This window comes from Podarcis raffonei, chromosome 17, assembly GCF_027172205.1.
Source record: "Podarcis raffonei isolate rPodRaf1 chromosome 17, rPodRaf1.pri, whole genome shotgun sequence".
Classification (NCBI taxonomy): Eukaryota; Metazoa; Chordata; class Lepidosauria; order Squamata; family Lacertidae; genus Podarcis; species Podarcis raffonei.
This window is the reverse complement of record NC_070618.1, coordinates 31,015,639-31,036,079: the sequence shown is the minus strand read 5'-3', so window position 1 is coordinate 31,036,079 and position 20,441 is coordinate 31,015,639. Positions and strand designations below refer to the sequence as shown.

Sequence of the window (20,441 nt, the reverse complement as noted above, 5' to 3'; positions counted from 1 at the left end):
GTTGAATAAACGTAGTTGAGGAACTTATACTGCCTTGGGCTTCTGACTTTTTCCGAACATTTATCCATTGGCAGTGACCCCTTCCATTGGCAGTGACCCCTTCGGAGCTGACCGCCCCACTCAGACCACGGGTACCGGAGGAACCTCCTGGGTACCCACTCAGGCACAGGAACTGCGACGGTCCCAGCGGGAGCGGAAAAGGCCGGCACACCTTGATGACTATGTTTGTTCCTTTCGTTAGGAAGTTGGGGGGGAGGAGTGTTATGTATTTGGTTTAACGCTTTTAATGTTACAAGGTTCGTTCTAACCGATTGTATAAGCGTTGGTAGACGAACGTTCTAATGGCAAGTAAGCGTATGCACTTTCAGCTGTCAACTGTCAACGGTCAGTTCATGTGGGGGCTTTTATTGTGTAGTCCTGTGCGTTTGGGTTTTGTTTTCCTATGAGTGAGCCATTGTCACTGACCATGTTGAATAAACGTTGTTAAGGATCTTATACTGTCTTGGGCTTCTGACTTTTTCCGAACGTTTAACTATCGCCTGGCTGTGAGACATGAAGGCCGCTCCCTGCAAGGCCCTTTCCACTTGGCCTAGGGGGCGAGGCCCAAACTCATCAGCCCTATTGAAGAGGCTAATAATAATAATAATAATAATAATAATAATAATAATAATAATTTATTATTTCTACCCTGCCCATCTGGCTGGGTAGAATTTATTTATTTATTTATTTATTTATTTATTTATTTATTTATTTATTTCTACCCCACCCATCTGGCTGAGTTGCCCAAGTCACTCTGAGCAGAAGGTTAAAAATATATTAAAACAACAGGCATGAAAAACTTCCCTAAACAAGGCTGCCTTCATGAGGCCGGAGGAACATCGCCTGGCTGTGAGGCGTGGAGGCCGTTCCCTGCAAGGCCCTGTCCATGTGGCCTAGGGGGTGAGGCCCACACTCACCAGCCCCACTGAAGAGGCTCCTCATGAAGCTGGAGCAACATCGCCTGGCTACTGTTTTATTGTTTATCCACTATTATTTGCTCTTCCCATCAAACCCTAAACAGCATCAATAAAACACAACGAAAAGTTTTGGAGTGTTGATATACAAGGTTGAAGTCCACACAATCACTTTGTTCCCACATGAAATTGTGCTTTTCTTGTCCAACCCAGAGGAAATGATGCCTGAAGTTTGGGGAGAATTAGACTAATGAAGCAAAATCTGATTTGCAACTTAGCTAGCTTCAACGTTTCCCTTTGATAACTGAAGTATCATGTATCTGTAAAGAAAATAAATTTTGCTCTCTTGCTCTGGTAGAGCAAACAGAAAATGAAAACTAGGGGGAATCTTTTTTTTTAAAAAATCCTTTTTATTGAATTTTCTATAACATATACAAACAAAATAAATACTCTAAAGTTCAAACAATCATATTTCTACTTATTTACTACACGCTCTATCCCACGCGGACTTCCCTCCCTCCCTTCATCCGGCTTTCATATTTAATTTTCTCTTTCACAGATTTTTAATTGCATTCTACAAGACTTATTTTAATCCTGCTACAGTCTTTAAACTTCTACAGTTATTACCTATATATTCAACAGATTTACTCCATTCCTTTTTGAACTTTGTTTCCTCTTGGTTACAGATCCTGTGGGTCAGTTTTCCTAATTCTACATATTCAACCATTTTTGTGTGCCACTCCATTAGTGTTGGTCTTTCCATTTTTGGGCTACTAAGATTCTGGCGGCAGTAGTAGTGTACATAAATAGTTTATGATCTGCCTTTCTTAATTCATCACCTATCATCCCCAGCAGAAAAGCTTATTGTTTCTTTGGGAAGGTATATTTAAATAATTTTTTCAATTCGTTATAAATCATATCCCTTTTTAATGTTTTTTAATGTTTAAAGGTAAAGGGACCCCTGACCATTAGGTCCAGTCATGGCCGACTCTGGGGTTGCGACGCTCATCTCGCTTTATTGGCCGAGGGAGCCGGCGTACAGCTTCCGGGTCATGTGGCCAGCATGACGAAGCTGCTTCTGGCAAACCAGAGCAGAGCATGGAAACGCCATTTACCTTCCCTCCGGAGCGGTACCTATTTATCTACTTGCACTTTGACGTGCTTTCGAACTGCTAGGTTGGCAGGAGCTGGGACCAAGCAACAGGAGCTCACCCCATCGCGGGGATTCGAACTGCCGACCTTCTCCCTATTTGGAGAAATGATGGAGGGTATGCATTATGATAACACCCATTGGCACATGTATATAATTTGTATAAAATAATCATTTATATAAAATACATTTATATAAAATAAATGTATCCCTTTCATCTTGTTCTTGTGCTTGGCTTTGGGTTCTGAGGGGCATGTTCTTCTTTTCTGGTGTGTGTGTGAGATTCAGCATGGGATTGGCATGCAGGTGGTGAGTCCTTCCAGGTGCTTCAATGGTCCTGGAAAAAAGACTCTCCTGGAAGCAGAGTCCCTGCTCCCTCCCCTCTGTGTTAGCTGGATGACGTAGGCGTTGTCTCTTCCCCTTGTGCCACACCCTCCCAGGGAAAGGTAAATTGCAGCTGACAAAGGCAGGTGGCAACCTTGAGTGAACAGCACCTCGGGCAGGTAAGTGCTCACCTGAGATGCCACAAAAAGCACCTCAGAGAAGAGAATGGGAGAGGGGTAGAAAGGCCCTCAAGGAGGGAGAGAACAAATACCTGGAGCACTGAATGAGATTTCCTTTGAAATTGATGATGGCAAAGCAGAGCAGGCATGTATTTATTTAACCATTTGCTTGGTCACCAAAGGTGACAAGCAGATGTATGCAGGTGAGTGAGCTGGGGGCTGAGCACTCTGTCTCTCATATGGCAGCCCCTTGTGTTTTTATACTGTCTCTGGAGGAGACCTAGTCTAAGGTTGCCATATTTCAAACAGTGAAAATCAGGACACAAAAGTTGCTGAAGTGGCTTTGGGGGGCGGCAGTTGTTGAATTTTTGGGGGCGGGGGCAGCTGCTGAATTTTTGTTGAGGGGAAGTTGCTTGTTGAGCTTTTTGGCAAAATTGCAAGAAAGAAAAAAGACGTGGAACCACCCAAAACAAGCGCAGGTGTGCCTGGACCATTTCTCCATATTCAGCAGAAAGCTGTTGCTTCTACTGGTGGAGAAGCAGAAAAGGCAAGTCAGCTCAATCTGTACTGGAGCCAAGACTGAAGTCTGGAGAAGGGCAATAGTAATAATTTATTTCTACCCCGCCCATCTGGCTGGGTTTCCCCAGCCACTCTGAGCGGCTTCCAACAGAAGGTTAAAAATATATTAAAACATCTGTCATTAAAAACTTTCCTAAACAGGGCTGCCTTCATGAGGCCAGAATAACATCGCCCGGCTGTGAGGCGTGAAGGTCGCTCCCTGCAAGGCCCTGTCCATCTGGCCTAGGGGGTTAGGCTGAGACTCACCAGCCCTACTGAAGAGGATCCTCATGATGCTGGAGGAACATCGCCCGGCTATTGTTTTGTTGTTTATCCACTATTATTTGCTCATTCCACCGCACAGCATCAATAAAACACAATGTAAGGTTTAGGAGTGTTGATGTACAAGGTTAAAGTCCACACGATCACTTTGTTCCCACATGAAATTGTGCTTCTATTGTCTAACCCAGAGGAAATGATGCCTGAAGTTTGGGGACAATTAGACTAATGAAGCAAAAACTGATTGGCAACTAGGGGGAATCTAAATCTCTCATGCCTTGGAGGCATCAACCACAGTGAAGATGTCAGTTCTTGCAAGGTTTCTTCCTTTTTATTCCAAGTTTTACCAATTGTGATTGCTCCTCAGTGACAGGGTCCAATTCAGAAGTACCCTCAAGCTGTAGACCTGCTCCTTCCAGCAGTTTATAAAACTTATGCATAGCATAGAGAAAGCAGATTCAGAAAGCCTTTTCTCCCTCTCTAATAACACTTGAACTTGTGGACTTTCAGTGAAGCTGAAGGTTGGAAGATTTAGGACAGATAACAGTAAGTACTTATTCACTTCAAACTATGGAACTCTCACCCCATTATGAGGCAGGACTCGGAATTGCTTCGTTTTTCATTAATGGTATTCTGAGGCCAAATATAGCCTATGTAGCCTGCTAATGAGAACAAGTACAGGAGGTTGTTGACATTTCTTCCAGCAATCTTAATTCCAGTTTGGGATTCATCCAGTCCAGCCTTTCGCATGATGAATTCTGCATATAAATTAAATAAGCAGGGAGACAATATACAGCCTTGTCGTACTCCTTTCCCAATTTGGAACCCATCAGTTGTTCCATATCCAGTTCTACCTGTAGCTTCTTCTCCCACATAGAGATTTCTCAGGAGACAGATCATTTATCAGTAATTAAATAGTTCCACCCAACATGTATAAAGTCTGCCATTTTAGCATCACATGTACAACATGTAAGCTATTCCTGTTTCAGATGAATAACGTAGCGCTCTAAACATGTTGAGACTTAGACTACCTGTATTGCTCAATTTGCCTCCTGCACCTCATGAATTTTTGTTTATGCTGCTGTTCTTTCAGCGCAGTCCAAATTTTACGGCCTAATTTGGAAGAATTCCATATAGCATAATGACAATTGTTCCATCAGTGCAAGCTCTTCAGCTTACCAGACACCCTGGCACACACCCAGCTGGGCCCTTTACCCAGAGTTTGTGTTTCCTTTTGGAAGTGAGGCACAGTGGAGACTGTGTGGTCTTTACATGGTTAATTGACACATACATATATACAACCTGAACCTATGATGGAGAGGGCCGGAGCATAATCACCTCAATAAGTTATTGTTTCTCCCGTAGCCACAGCTTGTGGATCCAAGCAGAAATCAAACATCATGCTCTGACTCTGTGCCTTTCCATCCTGCAGCTTTTCCTCTAGTTCACACCACAGTCCCCCAAAACGTTAACTTTGTCTTTCTAGCTGGGGGAGGCTGGGGGAGGGGCCCTATCCATTTGATGTCCCAGACAGAGCCCCTTCCCTTTGTTCTCCTTTAACACTTACTGGATCCAGTAGTTCAGGAGTCTGGCACCCACAAACTCATATAACAATTTATTCGGATTCCAATGGATCTGTAAATAGATGGGTTGAGTGAATAATGCCAATCCCTGAGAGTGTATATTTTCCTTCCAGAAACAGATAGCAAGGGCAAGAAGGCAGGTGTTATGAGCAGGTCCTGAGCGTGTCGGCAGACTGATTCTATGTGCGCCCAGCCTGATCCCCAAAGCTCCCCTTGTGTGCGTGTGCACACACACACACACACACAGAGAGAGAGAGAGAGAGAGAGAGAGAGAGAGAGAACAGAATTCACCTCCCTTTCACTGGGCTTCTCTTTTGCAGGTTGTCATTGAAAACAGGACAGAGCTGGCCAGGATCTCTCCCAGCTCACATACAGTCTGCAAGTGCCCTCCTCCTGCCCACCAAAAGTATGGAAGGTGCCAGGAAGATTCTCGTGACCAAGCTGCAGCATTTGCCCACCATGGTCCTCTTCTGCTCTATTTTCCTTTTCCTACTTGTTGCAAAGAACAAATGGGAATCTGCACTGGAGAGGACAAAGGAGACCAAGCCCTCTGGTCTGATTTCCCCACCACCACCAGTGGCCAAGCGGCATCCCTTGGAGGTTGTCTATTCCACTGATTATAAGTTCCTTCTCAACGAGCCAAAGACATGCCAGGAGAGGAGCCCTTTCTTGATCTTGCTGGTGATAACTGAGCCCCAGGATTTTGCCACGAGGCAGGCCATCCGGCAGACGTGGGGCAACGAGAGCTCGGTGCCTGGGGTTACCATTCTTCGTCTTTTTCTGACGGGTGTCCACCCAAAATTTGGATACCTGCTCCAGGCCCTTTTGGAAGAGGAGAGTTCCATCCACAAAGACATTATTCAGCAGGACTTCCTGGATACCTACAACAACCTTACCCTGAAGACTCTGATGGGCATGGAATGGATAAGCAAGTTCTGCCCCAATGCCACCTACGTGGTGAAGGCAGACAGTGACATCTTTCTCAATGTGAACTACATGGTGTCCCAGCTGCTGCAGCCTCACCTGCCACCCAAGAAGAACTACATGACAGGGTACATCTATTGGAAAACAAAGCCAGTGCGTGAAAAGGCCTACAAGTGGTATGTGCCACGGGAGGTGTACCCCAATGAGACCTACCCGCCCTTCTGCGCAGGCCCAGGGTATGTGTTCTCTGCGGATCTGGCCAAGAAGATCTACCAGGTAGCAAAGACCATCAGGGTCATTAACATGGAAGATGCCTTCATGGGAATCTGCCTGTATGAGCTGGGCATCAGTGTGACAGAAAGCCCCTGGCGTCTCTTCAACGTGAACAAAGTCAAGTATGAGAAGTGCAAGTTCTCCAAGGTGGTGGTGGTGCATCACTACGGGCCGGAGGAGCTGCTGCAGATTTGGCCTGGCTTTCAGGACCAGAACCAGCCTTGCAAGGACCTGCCTCTTTGGGTTGCTGCCAGTTGTGCAAAAGACGTATTCGTCATCTTCTGTTGCTTTTTCATATATATAAATATATATGCACACTCTGTTTTCAAAGAGCTTCTCTCAAGACACAACGCAGCATCATTTATACATGAATCACCATAAAGCTGTTAACCCAGCCATTCCCTGTTCTCTTTGAAGGATGAGATAAGGTTGAAAAGGTGAATCCTCAACCAGGGAAGAGCATTCAGAAAAAGCACCGTATTTTTCACTCTATAAGACACACCAGACCATAAGACGCACCTAGTTTTTGGAGGAGGAAGAACTGGGAATGCCCAGAACCCCCCCCCCAACCCTAAAACACTGCACCCTGCAAAACAAATAAAAAACATTAGAAAGCAGGCAGCACATATCAGCCAACCCCCCCCCAAGCCAAAAGAGCCTAGTTCATCATTAAAAATTGATAGGGGCAGGGGGGTCTTGATGGGCCTTGTAGTGCCCTTGGAGCTACGCTGGGGATCCCAAGAACAGACTTGTTTTTTTTGACTGAATTCCTTTTTCACTTGTCTTATAATTTTGGCCGGAGACTTAAATGCCTGTGTAAGAAAAACCCCGTTGTTCCCTATTTAATTCATATAAACTATGTCTTTTGTTTTATTATGATTTTATTAAACTGATTTCTTTATATATCTGTATCTTTTTTTTTTAGTATTGTTTGTGTTTCTTTAGTGTAAGTTGCTTTGCGGGCCGCTAAGTGGGAGGAAAAGTAGTGTCTAAAATAATGCTGTGGTTACGATGATACAATCTGAGAAGTGTTTTACTAGCTCGTAATATATAAGAAAGCCACTTGCCAGGTTTCTTGTATACCCTGAGGCCACCCCAGAATAGACTCCGGGTGGGAATATGTTCCAGGTCATGGATATAATGAAATTGTCAGTCTCCAACAACTTACTGAAACTTCTTCCTGAAACTTTCACTTACTGAAACTTCTTTTGGCTTCTGCCCAATTATACTCTGGTTGGCCTGTGTTATTTTCTCCTACCAATAGGGAACCCGCTTAAGGACTCTGGTGTTGCCCAAAAAAACAGTAACACACGTTGCTGATTTTTGTTAATAAGAACCCAAATGAACCTTTTGGGAGGAAAATTCTGAGAAAGCTCATCAGAAACAGCTGTGAACTGCATTTACAGCATGACATGGCAGCGTGGGTGTGAAGTAGACCTCTAGCATATATTTTGGGCCTGTAAAGCGGCAGCCCTGTCTTCTACTGTGCCCCGGGATCAGTTTCACCAGCCTTTCACCAACGGTTCCTCCATGCAGTCTATTATGCACAAGGAACTCTGGGGTTGTTTGTTCTTGAGAAAGCAAGTCTCATAGGCAAGCACAAATCTCTCTGTATCTCAAGCTTCAGGTCCTCATTTAACTGCACAATCTCTCTCTGTTCTGCAGAACAGCACATCTCACGAGAGCTGGACAGGAGGCACTTACATACATCTATATGAGCTACAATTTAGCATCACTTTCCCTCCTCATGGTAATGGGTTTGCAGTCTGGGCTGGGAATCCTTGTACCTTGAGGCTCCAGAAAAGTGCACTTTCTTTCTTCTGACAGATGCTTGTGTTATAGGCAAAAAAACTGCTCTCTTTCCCTTATGGGGTATTCCAGAGCCTGTATAGAGTCCTTAAGCAGGTTCCCTATTGGTAGGAGAAAATAACACAGGCCAACCAGAGTATATTGAGAAGCAAAGCAGCTAGTAAGCCTAGTCTTTATTAAAGAAAATAAACTGTTGTAACAGGGTCCCCACTCACCACACGCAGGAGGGAGGAGAACTCTGAACCATGGTGTGCAAGTCCCTCTAAAAACTTTGAAATTGCCCACCCTGTAGCCCAAGACCACCCCCCAAAACATTATATATACATCACAGGCGGCGGTCTCCAAAGAAATTTGGAAGTGTTGCTTCTCTCCTGCCTGCCGGGGTACCTGATAATGCCTTACCTGAAACTGTTCTTAACCTGAAGCACCACTTTAGCATTCTGAAATAAAAAATTTAAGGTCTTAGATATATAATAAATGTTCATAAATGTAACAACCAAGCACGTACATAGATATGTGGACCTCTTGTCTGGAGCAGCACAGGAAGACATCCTGAAACCATTTTGACTCCCAAACTGACCAAATTTTTTCTCTGCAAGGAGCGAGGGGGTGAGGGAACCTCCCGATTGTCTCAGGAATTGGGTAATCACCATCTCAAAGGAATGGCCAGACTACCAGGAAAGGCAATCAGATAAGGCATTCTCAGATAACCTGACAGACAGGAAAAACAAGAGCATTCAAATTTCTGTTGTAGACCACCTTTTCTGTGATATAGGTATGATGTTTGTGGGGGGGGGGTCTTGGGTTACACCCCTTCTGTGATGATGTATGATGTATGGAGGGGTGGCCTTGAGCTCCAGGGCAGGGAATTTAAAATGTCTATATAAGGGCGGGCACACCTTGATTCTGGGTCCTCCTCTTTTCCTGCATGTGAGGGGAGCACCCTGTTGCAACAGTTCTGAAATATACTCAGAGTCGCAAAGTGATTTCATGCTCTTTATTCAGCTCATAGTGGTGAGGAGGAATGAATGGAAGTCCCCTCAAAGTATCTGCTTTATATACATATTTACACAATGGGCTGCACATGATTGGCTAATTCCGGAATTCTACTGTAAGCCAATCAGGTTGTGGATTCACTTCTATCAGGAGCATGATCGGGTGGTTCCTGCCAACCAATCATACTGCTGCATTGTTCTAGGACCAATCAGACTGCTGCATTCTGAATCCTATTGTTCTAGGACCAATCAGACTCCTGCAGTTTGGATCCTATTCAACTCAGTACATAACAAGTTCAATAAAGATCAGACTTACGAGCTGCTTTGCTTCTCTGGTGGCCTCTGTTATTTTCTCCTACCGATGGAGAACCTACAAAGCAGATTTTGTTTACAAAAATTCCTGGGAGGTAAGCTGTAAAATCCCGTGATCAACTCATCAGGGAAGTCATCAATAGCGCTAAGCCTGTGTGAAACAGGGAGGGGTGAGGCTCCTCCTCAATATATGTGCCTTAGTTGGCAGGGAAAGAAAAGGTTTAGGGTTTCAGCTTGGGTGACATAGACTGAAGGAAAACTGCTTTTGTTTTAATTACAAGTGCACAGAGTAAGACAAGACACACAAAAAAAAGAAACAAGAAATAATATCCATGTCGAAAGCAAAAGAGATCAACAACAAGAAGATATTGTGTATATTAGAAAAAAGGGGGAAATTGTTGTTGTAGTTAACCAGACATTAATCTAATATGGTATTTATAAAAAATGAACTTCAAATGTCCTTGAATTGGTCCGTGGGAGGGTTACCTGCCTTGGTTGGGTCCCATGAAGCGCTTCACATAAGTTGGGATTAAGCAGAAAGAGAGAGAGAGAGAGAGAGAGAAGGGGGGGGTCTGGGCCAATGGACTCGGAAGAAGGTGCCCCCTGACAGGGACTGGGGGCAGGACTCTGATCTGTGGTTTGGGGCTGTGGATGGACTGGGCCAGGATGTAGAAAGATGGAGAGGACCCCCAGCAGCCCCTCCAAGTGTCCTTGTTTTCCAGGGACAGTCCCAGATTTACAGAAGCCGTCTCGGTTTTTGATTTGATCCAGGAATGTCATGCTTTTCCTTAGGACATCCCTATCTTCATCGAAGAAATATTGGAGGGTATGGAGTTATGCGACCTCCGAGCCAAGGAGATAAATAACTACAGTAGTACCTCGGGTTACCTACGCTTCAGGTTACAGACTCTGCTAACCCAGAAATAGTACCTCGGGTTAAGAACTTTGCTTCAGGATGAGAACAGAAATCACGCAGCAGCAATGCAAGGCCCCATTAGCTAAAGTGGTGCTTCAGGTTAAGAACAGTTTCAGGTTAAGTACGGACCTTGGGAACGAATTAAGTACTTAACCTGAGGTACCGCTGTATACAGTACAACCTTTAGAAGACATTGGAAGGCAGCCCAGTATGGGGAAGTTTTTAAATGTTTGTTTTATTATGTTTTTATATATGTTGGAAGCTGCCCAGAGTGGCTGGGACAACCCAGTCAGATGGGCAGGGTATAAATAATAAAATGATTACAGTCATACCTCGGGTTAAATATGCTTCGAGTTGAGCGCGTTCGAGTTGCGCTCCTCGGCAACCCGTAAGTAACGGAGCGCGTTATTTACGGGTTTCGCCGCTTGCGCATGCGCAGACGCTCAAAATGACGTCACGTGCATGCGCAGAAGCGGCGAAAAGCAACGCGCGCGTGCACAGACATGCTGTTGCTAGTTACATTTACCTCTAGATGCGAACGGGGCTCCGGAACGGATCCCGTTTGTATCTAGAGGTACCACTGTATTATGGAATAGGATGTCACATCTCTATTTTCAACGGAGAAATCTTGGAGGGTGTGCTAGTGAGAAAGCAGATTTGATCCTGGAATTGTGTCTTGATGTGGCTGCAGAGATTGTTTCGGGACTGGGGTGCGAGTTTAGAGCTTCTGACCCACAACCAGAGGGGAGGCCAAAGCAAAACAGATGAGGTCCAGGAAGATTAATTTACTAGGACCCAAAACAAGCCTCTAAACCAGCATGCCTCTGCAACACCCATCATCCCTAGCTAGCAGGACCAGTGGCCAGGGATTCATGGGAGTTGTAGTCCAAAAACAGCTGGAGACCCACGCTTTCTCTATGCTATGCATAATTTTTATAAACTGCTGGAAGGAGCAGGTCTACAGCTTGAGGGAACTTCTGAATTGGACCCTGTCACTGAGGAGCAATCACAATTGGTAAAACTTGGAATAAAAAGGAAGAAACCTTGCAAGAATTGACATCTTCACTGTGGTGAAGCATCCAAGGCATGAGAGATTTAGATTCCCCCTAGTTTTCATTTTCTGTTTGCCCTGCCAGAGCAGGAGAACAAAATTTATTTTCTTTATAGAAATACTTTCCCAAATACTTTAGTTATCAAAGGGAAACGTTGAAGCTAGCTAAGTTGCCAATCAGATTTTGCTTCAATAGTCTAATTCTCCCCAAACTTCAGGCATCGTTTCCTCTGGGTTAGACAATAAAAGCACAATTTCATTTGAGAACAAAGTGATCATCTGGACTTTAACCTTTCATATCAACACTCCAAAAGTTTACATTGTGTTTTATTGGTGATGTTAAGGGTTCAATGGAAAGAATAAATAATAGTGGATAACCTTATTGATTTATTTAATTTCTATACCGCTTTATATTTTTAATAAAAATCTCAAAGTGGTTTACAGCATATTAAATCAATAAAACAACAGCTGGGCAATGTTCCTCCGGCCTCATGAGGAGCCTCTTCAGTGGGGCTGGTGAGTGTGGACCTCACCTCCTAGGCCAAGTGGAAAGGGCCTTGCAGGGAGCGGCCTTCATGCCTCACAGTTGGGCAATTTTCCTCCGGCCACATGAAGGCAGCCCTCTTTAGGGAACTCTTTAATGACGGATGTTTTAATATACAGTGGGACCACAGGTTAAGTACTTAATTCGTTCTGGAGGTTTGTACTTAACCTGAAACTGTTCTTAACCTGAAGCACCACTTTAGCCAATGGGGCCTCCTGCTGCTGCCGCACCGCTGGAGCACAATTTCTGTTCTCATCCTGAAGCAAAGTTCTTAACCCAAGGTAATATTTCTGGGTTAGCGGAGTCTGTAGCCTGAAGCGTATGTAACCCGAGGTACCACTGTATTTTTAATCTTCTGTTGGAAGCCGCTTAGAGTGGCTGGGGAAACCAAGCCAGATGGGCGGTGTAGAAATAATAATAATAATAATAATAATAATAATAATAATAATAATAATTATGATTATTATTATTAGCCTCTTTAGTATGGCTGGTGAGTATGGGCCCTGCCCCCTAGGCCATGTGGAAAGGACCTTGTGGGGAGCAGCCTTCATGCCTCACAACTGGGCAATGTTCCTCCGGCCTCATGAGGAGCCTCTTCAGTAAAACAGCCCAAGAGGCTCAGTGGTTTAGACCACAGCGCAACACACGTTCCTTTTCTAGACCTGATAGGAACCATCAGCCAGCATTGCCAGGCAAATGCCTTCTGTTGTCTCTATCCCAGAGAAGGTGCCTGCCTCACTTGTTCCTGCAACGTCCCAAAGATGGCTGTGGCATAGCTTCTCCTTGAAATACCCATGCGGACATCCATGAGCATATCTGTCACTGCACTTTTGTTTGAAGTGCTGCAACTCAGCAACCTAAACAGAGGAAGATGGAAACATTTTCTGGATTCCCTGTTTAGCATCATTATTTGCTGCTGAAGATGTTGCACGAAGCTTCTCACACATTGTGACAGACTCGAAAGCTCCTTGAGGAAAAGAAACATTGGCAGTCATGGAAGAGAAGTAAACATGCTCCCACCTATTTTCCACCCTAGCCGTTACCGCCACAGACCACCCTATTTGTGAATTTTGTTGATCCTAAGGAGAGGTTTCTCTGATCCAAGCCATTGCTTTAGATTTGGGGGAGGAGATTACAAAGTCAACGGTCACACATGCAATTATTCAACACCTGGAGGGCCACAGGTTCTCCACTCCCAGTACGTTTCTGAGCACAATTCAAAGTGTTGGTGCTGACCTTTAAAGCCCTAAACGGCCTCGGTCCTGTAGACCTGAAGGAGCGTCTCCACCCCCATCGTTCAGCCCGGACACTGAGATCCAGCGCCGAGGGCCTTTTGGCGGTTCCCTCATTGCAAGAAGTAAGGTTACAGGGAACCAGGCAGAGGGCCTTCTCGGTAGTGGCGCCTGCCCTGTGGAACGCCCTCCCAGCAGATGTCAAAGCAATAAACAACTATCTTACTTTTAAAAGACAACTGAAGGCAGCCCTCTTTAGGGAAGTTTTTAATGTCTGATGCTGTACTGTCTTTAATATTCAGTTGGAAGTTGCCCAGAGTGGCTGGGGAAACCCGGCTGGATGGGTGGGGTATAAATAATAAATTATTATTATTAAATTATTATTACTGAAGTTTTCTGTTGCACCTGTTTCTTTATAAACACGATGGAATATTGCTGTTGAGATGTGTGCAATGTATTTTTTAAAATCGAAACTATATTTACTATATTTTCAGCCATTTTGAAGGGCATACTGCCAAAAAGCAGCTTTTTTTTGGTTTAACTTTAACTAAACCTCTTAGCTTGCATTTGCACCAGCTCTAGTCAGCATTACCCCTTCCCTTTTTCCAGTAAAAGAAAAGGCAAAAGTGTCAAGGTACTCAAAATGCCTGATTTTGGCACTAGGTGTTGCTATGGCGTCAGAAACTGGACTGCCCTTCTCCCCTCTTTCCCCCTTTAGGAAAATGCCCTCCATCAACTCACTTCAGTTTGTCTTGGATGCCTACATTTTTTAGCCTTTGCCCCCTCTCTGCACCAACGAACGTGGCCAAGTATGGCCAAATAAAACAAGGCACTGTTCTAAGATCGAAGTCCTACATTCCTTTATTGCGAGAGAGAAAATGTGGGAAGGTGAGGTTGCATTGCATGTATTTAAAGCACAGATGGGGAACTTGTGATCCTACAGGTGCTGGACTGTTCCATCATCCCTGACCATTGGCCATGCTGGCTGGAGATTATGGAACCTCGAGCCCAGCAACATATTGGAGGGCATGGACATGTTTTCCATCTCTGACTTACAGCTTTGCTACTGTTGCAATGCAGATAAGAGAGTCCACAAAGAAATCATAATGTTGAGCAGGGATTTGAAGGAAGAGAGCTGAGAAAAGTACCGTAGTTCCAAGTGTAGGAGGCAGAAGAATAGCTGCATATTGATTTATATGAGCAGCAAGTCTTTTGGCCAGAAGGTGGAGCACAGAAGCCACTATATGGTGGCAATTGTCTTGGCAGGCATGGAGGAAAACATCTGTGCAGACAACAATGGAAAAAGATGTGAAACCCAGCAACCCACACTCAGGAAACCTGATTGTTGCAGTTAGACAGCACACTGGGATGGTAAACCATGGCTTGTTCCTAGGTGTTTGTTTGTTTTTAAATAACGAGTCAGAATGACCACAATTTCTGAAGTTTCGATGTACAGTGGTACCTCAGTTTTTGAACAACTTAGTTCATGAACAGCTTGGAACTCAAATGCTGCAAAATCGGAAGTAGGTGTTCCAGTTTTTGAACTTTTTTTTTTTTGGAAGCTAAACGTCCTCCGTTTTGAGTCCGTGTTTCTTGTTGCGCTGCTGATTTGCGTCCTCCCATTGTAATTCAAGCCTTCCGTTTCTGATTGCAGTGTTCTGAGGTGATATTTGGAGTTATATTTGGTGCTTTTGTTTTTGCTATTTATTTTGCGTTTTTTGTTTTGAGGCCCCTTCAGTTAATTTTTTTTGGTGACTGTGTGGATCCCAGTTCAGCTACTGATTGATTGATTGTGTGATTGCGGAAATGGATAAAAGCCACCCATTCATACAGTGACTATCATCAGTGCAGGTAAGAATATTTTTTTAAAAAAATTATAATCTACAATACTGTTTTATTTATTTTATAGTACAGTACATTGTTTATTACTTTCATTTTATGGATTCATGGTCTTGTTAGACAGTAAAATTCATGTTAAATTGCTGTTTTAGGGGTTGCTTTTAAAAGTCTGGAACGGATTAATCCATTTTGCATTACTTTCTATGGGAAAGCATGCCTTGGTTTTGGAACACTTTGATTTTGGAACAGACTTCCGTAACGGATTAAGTTTGAGAACCAAGGTACCACTGTAATGGGAAGCTTGATTTATTCATAAAGAAAAGTAGAAGCTTTCAGTGCCCTCCCCTCACTCTCAGGAGGAAGAAGAGGCAAAAGGCACATGCAAGTCCAAGCTTTGTGCTCATAACTTAAACTGAGGATCCAATCCATGCCAGTGCATACCAGGTGAATCACTGGCCAATACGGTAATGCTAACTGCAGTGCCGGATTTAGGGCAGCATGAGCAGTATCCCTGTAAAGGGCACTGAGCTGAGGCATAGCTGTCAAGTGTCCCTTATTTGAAGGGACAGTCCCTTATTCCAGCGCCATGTCCCGCTGCTGTCCCTTATTGATGGATGTCCCTTAAATGCCCCTTAAATGATGTCCCTTAAATTTAAAAGGAAGCAGCTCCTCTCCCTCCCTCCCTGCTGGCCAGGGAGGAGGGAGGCTCCAACTGTGTTGCTTGGCTGTGTTGCTCACCCAATAAGAAGTCTAAGAATGACTGGGGGGTGGAGCTTGCATGCCTTGTGTGTGGCTAGTTAATGCAAGCTGAGGGGTTTTTTGAATGCTGGATGCCATTTTGTTGCATGTGCTGCTGCAAATTTTGCAGTGCAAAGCCAGGCCGGGGAGCCATCTTAAGCTGAGGCTGCATAGGCCTTGTGGTGCATGTGATTCAGATTCTGTTCAGTTGAACCTCTGGTTACAAAGTTGGTTGGACAGTGTTCTTGAAGCTACCCAGCATGAGTTTGACCAGACTGCAGGAGGTCAGGAAGACTGGAGTGCCTAGAACAGGTGAGGCTGCAGGTCCCTTATTTTCAAGGCTGCCGGTCCCTTATTTTCAAATCTGTAAGTTGACAGCTATGAGCTGAGGCGGTGCAAAATTTTCAAAGATGATGCTGTTAAGGTGCTACACTCAATATGCCAGCAAATTTGGAAAACTCAGCAGTGGCCAAAGGACTGGAGAAGATCAGTCTACATCCCAATTCCAAAGAAGGGCAGTGCCAAAGAATGCTCCAACTACGGTACAATTGCACTCATTTCACACGCTAGCAAGGTTATGCTTAAAATTCTACAAGGCAGGTTTAAGCAGTATGTGGACCGAGAACTCCCAGAAGTGCAAGCTGGATTTCAAAGGGGCAGAGGAACCAGAGACCAAATTGCAAACATGCGCTGGATTATGGAGAAAGCTAGAGAGTTCCAGAAAGACATCTACTTCTGCTTCATTGACTATGCAAAAGCCTTTGACTGTGTCGCCCACAGCAAACTATGACAAGTTCTTAAATGGGAGTGCCTGATCACCTCATCTGTCTCCTGAGAAATCTCTATGTGGGACAAGAAGCTACAGTTAGAACTGGATATGGAACAACTGGTTCAAATTTGGGAAAGGAGTACGACAAGGTTGTATATTGTCTCCCTGCTTATTTAACTTATATGCAGAATTCATAATGCAAAAGGCTGGGCTGGATGAATCCCAAGCCAGAATTAAGATTGCCGGAAGAAATATCAACAACCTCAGATATGCAGATGACACAACCTTGATGGCAGAAAGTGAGGAGGAATTAAAGAACCTTTTAATGAGGGTGAAAGAGGAGAACGCAAAATATGGCCTGAAGCACAGCATCAAAAAAACAAAGATCATGGCCACTGGGCCCATCACCTCCTGGCAAATAGAAGGGGAAGAAATGGATGCAGTGAGAGATTTTACTTTCTTGGGCTCCATGATCACTGCAGATGGTGACAGCAGTCACAAAATTAAAAGACGCCTGCTCCTTGGGAGAAAAGCAATGACAAACATAGACAGCATCTTAAAAAGCAGAGACATCACCTTGCCAACAAAGGTCCGTATAGTTAAAGCTATGGTTTTCCCAGTAGTGATGTATGGAAGTGAGAGCTGGACCATAAAGAAGGCTGATCGCCGAAGAATTGATGCTTTTGAATTATGGTGCTGGAGGAGACTCTTGAGAGTCCCATGGACTGCAAGAAGATCAAACCTCTCCATTCTTAAGGAAATCAGCCCTGAGTGCTCACTGGAAGGACAGATCCTGAAGCTGAGGCTCCAATACTTTGGCCACCTCATGAGAAGAGAAGACTCCCTGGAAAAGACCCTGATGTTGGGAAAGATGGAGGGCACAAGGAGAAGGGGACGACAGAGGACGAGATGGTTGGACAGTGTTCTCGAAGCTACTAACATGAGTCTGACCAAACTGTGGGAGGCAGTGGAAGACAGGAGTGCCTGGCGTGCTCTGGTCTATGGGGTCACAAAGAGTCAGACACGACTAAACGACTAAACAAACAACACCATCAAACAAACCTATATTTATAGGTTTTATTTATTTATCTTAGAATAGAATCATAGAATTGGAAGAGACCACAAGGGCCATCGAGTCCAACCCCCTGCCAAGCAGGAAACACCACCAGAGCACTCCTGACATATGGTTGTCAAGCCTCTGCTTAAAGACCTCCAAAGGAGGAGACTCCACCACACTCCTTGGCAGCAAATTCCACTGTCGAACAGCTCTTACTGTCAGGAAGTTCTTCCTAATGTTTAGGTGGAATCTTCTTTCTTGTAGTTTGGAACCATTGCTCCGTGTCCGCTTCTCTGGAGCAGCAGAAAACAACCTTTCTCCCTCCTCTATGTGACATCCTTTTATATATTTGAACATGGCTATCATATCACCCCTTAACCTCCTCTTCTCCAGGCTAAACATGCCCAGCTCCCTTAGTCGTTCCTCATAAGGCATCGTTTCCAGGCCTTTGACCATTTTGGTTGCCCTCCTCTGGACACGTTCCAGTTTGTCAGTGTCCTTCTTGAACTGTGGTGCCCAGAACTGGACACAGTACTCCAGGTGAGGTCTGACCAGAGCAGAATACAGTGGCACTATTACTTCCCTTGATCTAGATGCTTTACTCCTATTGATGCAGCCCAGAATTGCATTGGATTTTTTAGCTGCCGCGTCACACTGTTGGCTCATGTCAAGTTTGTGGTCAACCAAGACTCCTAGATCCTTTTCACATGTACTGCTCTCAAGCCAGGTGTCACCCATCTTGTATTTGTGCCTCTCATTTCCCCCCCCCCAAGTGCAATACTTTACATTTCTCCCTGTTAAAATTCATCTTGTTTGTTTTGGCCCAGTTCTCTAATCTGTCAAGGTCGTTTTGAAGTGTGATCCTGTCCTCTGGGGTGTTAGCCACCCCTCCCAGTTTGGTGTCATCTGCAAATTTGATCAGGATGCCCTTGAGTCCATCATCCAAGTCATTGATAAAGATGTTGAATAAGACCGGGTCCAAGACAGAACCCTGTGGCACCCCACTAGTCACTCTTCTCCACGATGAAGAGGAACCATTGATGAGCACCCTTTGGGTTCGGTCAGTCAGCCAGTTACAAATCCACTGAGTGGTAGCATAGTCAAGATGGCATTCTACCATCTTCTTTACAAGAATATCATGGGGCACCTTGTCAAATGCCTTGCTGAGATCAAGGTAGGCTACATCCACTGCATTCCCTTCATCTACCAGGCTTGTAATTCTGTCAAAAAACGAGATCAGGTTAGTCTGACATGACTTATTTTTCAGAAATCCATGCTGACTATTGGTGATCACAGCATTCCTTTCTAGGTGCTCACAGACTGTTTGCTTAATGATCTGCTCCAGAATCTTCCCTGGTATTGATGTCAGACTGACTGGGCGGTAATTATTTGGGTCCTCTCTTTTCCCCTTTTTGAAAATAGGGACAACATTTGCCCTCCTCCAGTCTGCCGGGACTTCGCCTGTTCTCCAGGAATTCTCAAAGATGACTGCCAGTGGTTCTGAGATCACATCTGCCAGTTCTTTTAATACTCTTGGATGGAGTTCATCTGGCCCTGGAGACTTGAATACATCTAAACTAGCCAAGTATTCTTGTACTATCTCCTTAGTTATTCTGGGCTGTGTTTCCTCTGCTGAATCATTTGCTCCAAATTCTTCAGGTCGGGCATTGTTTTCTTTATCGGAGAAGACTGTGGCAAAGAAGGCATTGAGGAGTTCAGCCCTTTCTGTGTCCCCTGTTTGCATTTCACCATCTTCTCCTCTGAGTGACCCCACTGTTTCTTTGTTCTTCCTTTTGCTACGAACATACCCATAAAAGCCTTTTTTGTTGCTTTTAACCTCTCTAGCAAGCCTGAGTTCATTCTGTGCTTTAGCTTTTCTGACTTTGTGTCTACACGTGCTGGCTATTTGTTTGAATTCCTCTTTGGTGGTTTCCCCCCTTTTCCATTTTTTGTACACATCCTTTTTTAATCTTAACTCAGTTAAAAGTTCTTTAGATAGCCACCCTGGCTTCTTTAGGCACCTTCCATGTTTCCGTCTCATTGGTATTGCCTGAAGTTGTGCTTTTACTATCTCCCTCTTAACAAACTCCCAGCCATCATGAACTCCCTTTCCTTTTAGTATTACTGTCCATGGGATCTCACCCAGCACTTCCCTAAGTTTTATGAAGTCGGCTTTCTTAAAGTCAAGAAATTGAGTCCTAGTATGCTTGGCTGCTCCTTTCCGCTGTATAGTAAACTTCAGAAGAGCATGATCACTCGCGCCTAATGATCCTTCCACTTCTACCCCACTAACCAGGTCATCAACATTGGTTAGGACCAGATCTAAAATGGCTGTTCCTCTTGTTGCTTCTCCCACTTTCTGGACAATGAAGTTGTCTGCAAGGCCAGTGAGGAATCTGTTTGACCTTATGCTCTTGGCTGAGTTTGACATCCAACAAATATCCGGGTAATTGAAGTCCCCCATTACTACTATCTCCCTTCCTTTTGCATGCTTGGCCATCTGTTCCAGGAAGGCATCATCTATGTCCTCCATTTGGCTTGGGGATCTATAGTAAACTCCCACAATGAGGTCACTGTTATTCTTCTCTCCCTTAATTTTGACCCAAATGCTCTCACTTTGGCTTTGAGGTTCTAAATCTTGGATCTCTTCACAGGTATACACATCCCTGACATATAACGCCACTCCTCTTCCTTTCTTGTCTGGTCTGTTTCTCTGAAATAGATTGTATCCCTCCATTATTACATTCCAATCGTGGGACTTATCCCACCAGGTTTCAGTGATGCCTATTATGTCATATTTAGTTTGCTGTACCAAGAGCTCAAGCTCATCTTGTTTATTTCCCATGCTTTGCGCATTAGTGTACAGACATTGAAGTCCATTAATCATTCCCCCGTGTCTCTTATTTAAGGATTTTTTCCTCCCACCACTAGGTCTGCGTGCTGTTTGCTCCATTTG

General features: G+C 44.4%; 2 protein-coding genes across 2 annotated transcripts in view; both read left to right on the top strand.

Annotated features, from left to right (window-relative positions):
- Positions 1 to 2,564: 2,564 nt before the first annotated feature.
- LOC128404806 (beta-1,3-galactosyltransferase 2-like) overlaps positions 2,565 to 20,441 on the top strand; it is a 45,861-nt gene continuing 27,984 nt past the window's right edge. Inside the window, exon 1 of the mRNA XM_053370750.1 lies at positions 2,565 to 2,606. The gene's annotated coding sequence lies outside the window, so the exon portion shown is untranslated. The remainder of the gene's footprint in view (positions 2,607 to 20,441) is intronic.
- Positions 5,420 to 7,129, top strand: LOC128404803 (beta-1,3-galactosyltransferase 1-like). The gene has a single exon (XM_053370745.1). It carries the CDS (start codon positions 5,435 to 5,437, stop codon positions 6,602 to 6,604), a length of 1,170 nt encoding a protein of 389 aa, XP_053226720.1. The 5' UTR covers positions 5,420 to 5,434; the 3' UTR covers positions 6,605 to 7,129.

Bases quoted from the DNA above. Each gene is read 5' to 3' on its own strand.
- LOC128404803 (XM_053370745.1), top strand. From the start codon at position 5,435: ATGGAAGGTGCCAGGAAGATTCTCGTGACCAAGCTGCAGCATTTGCCC.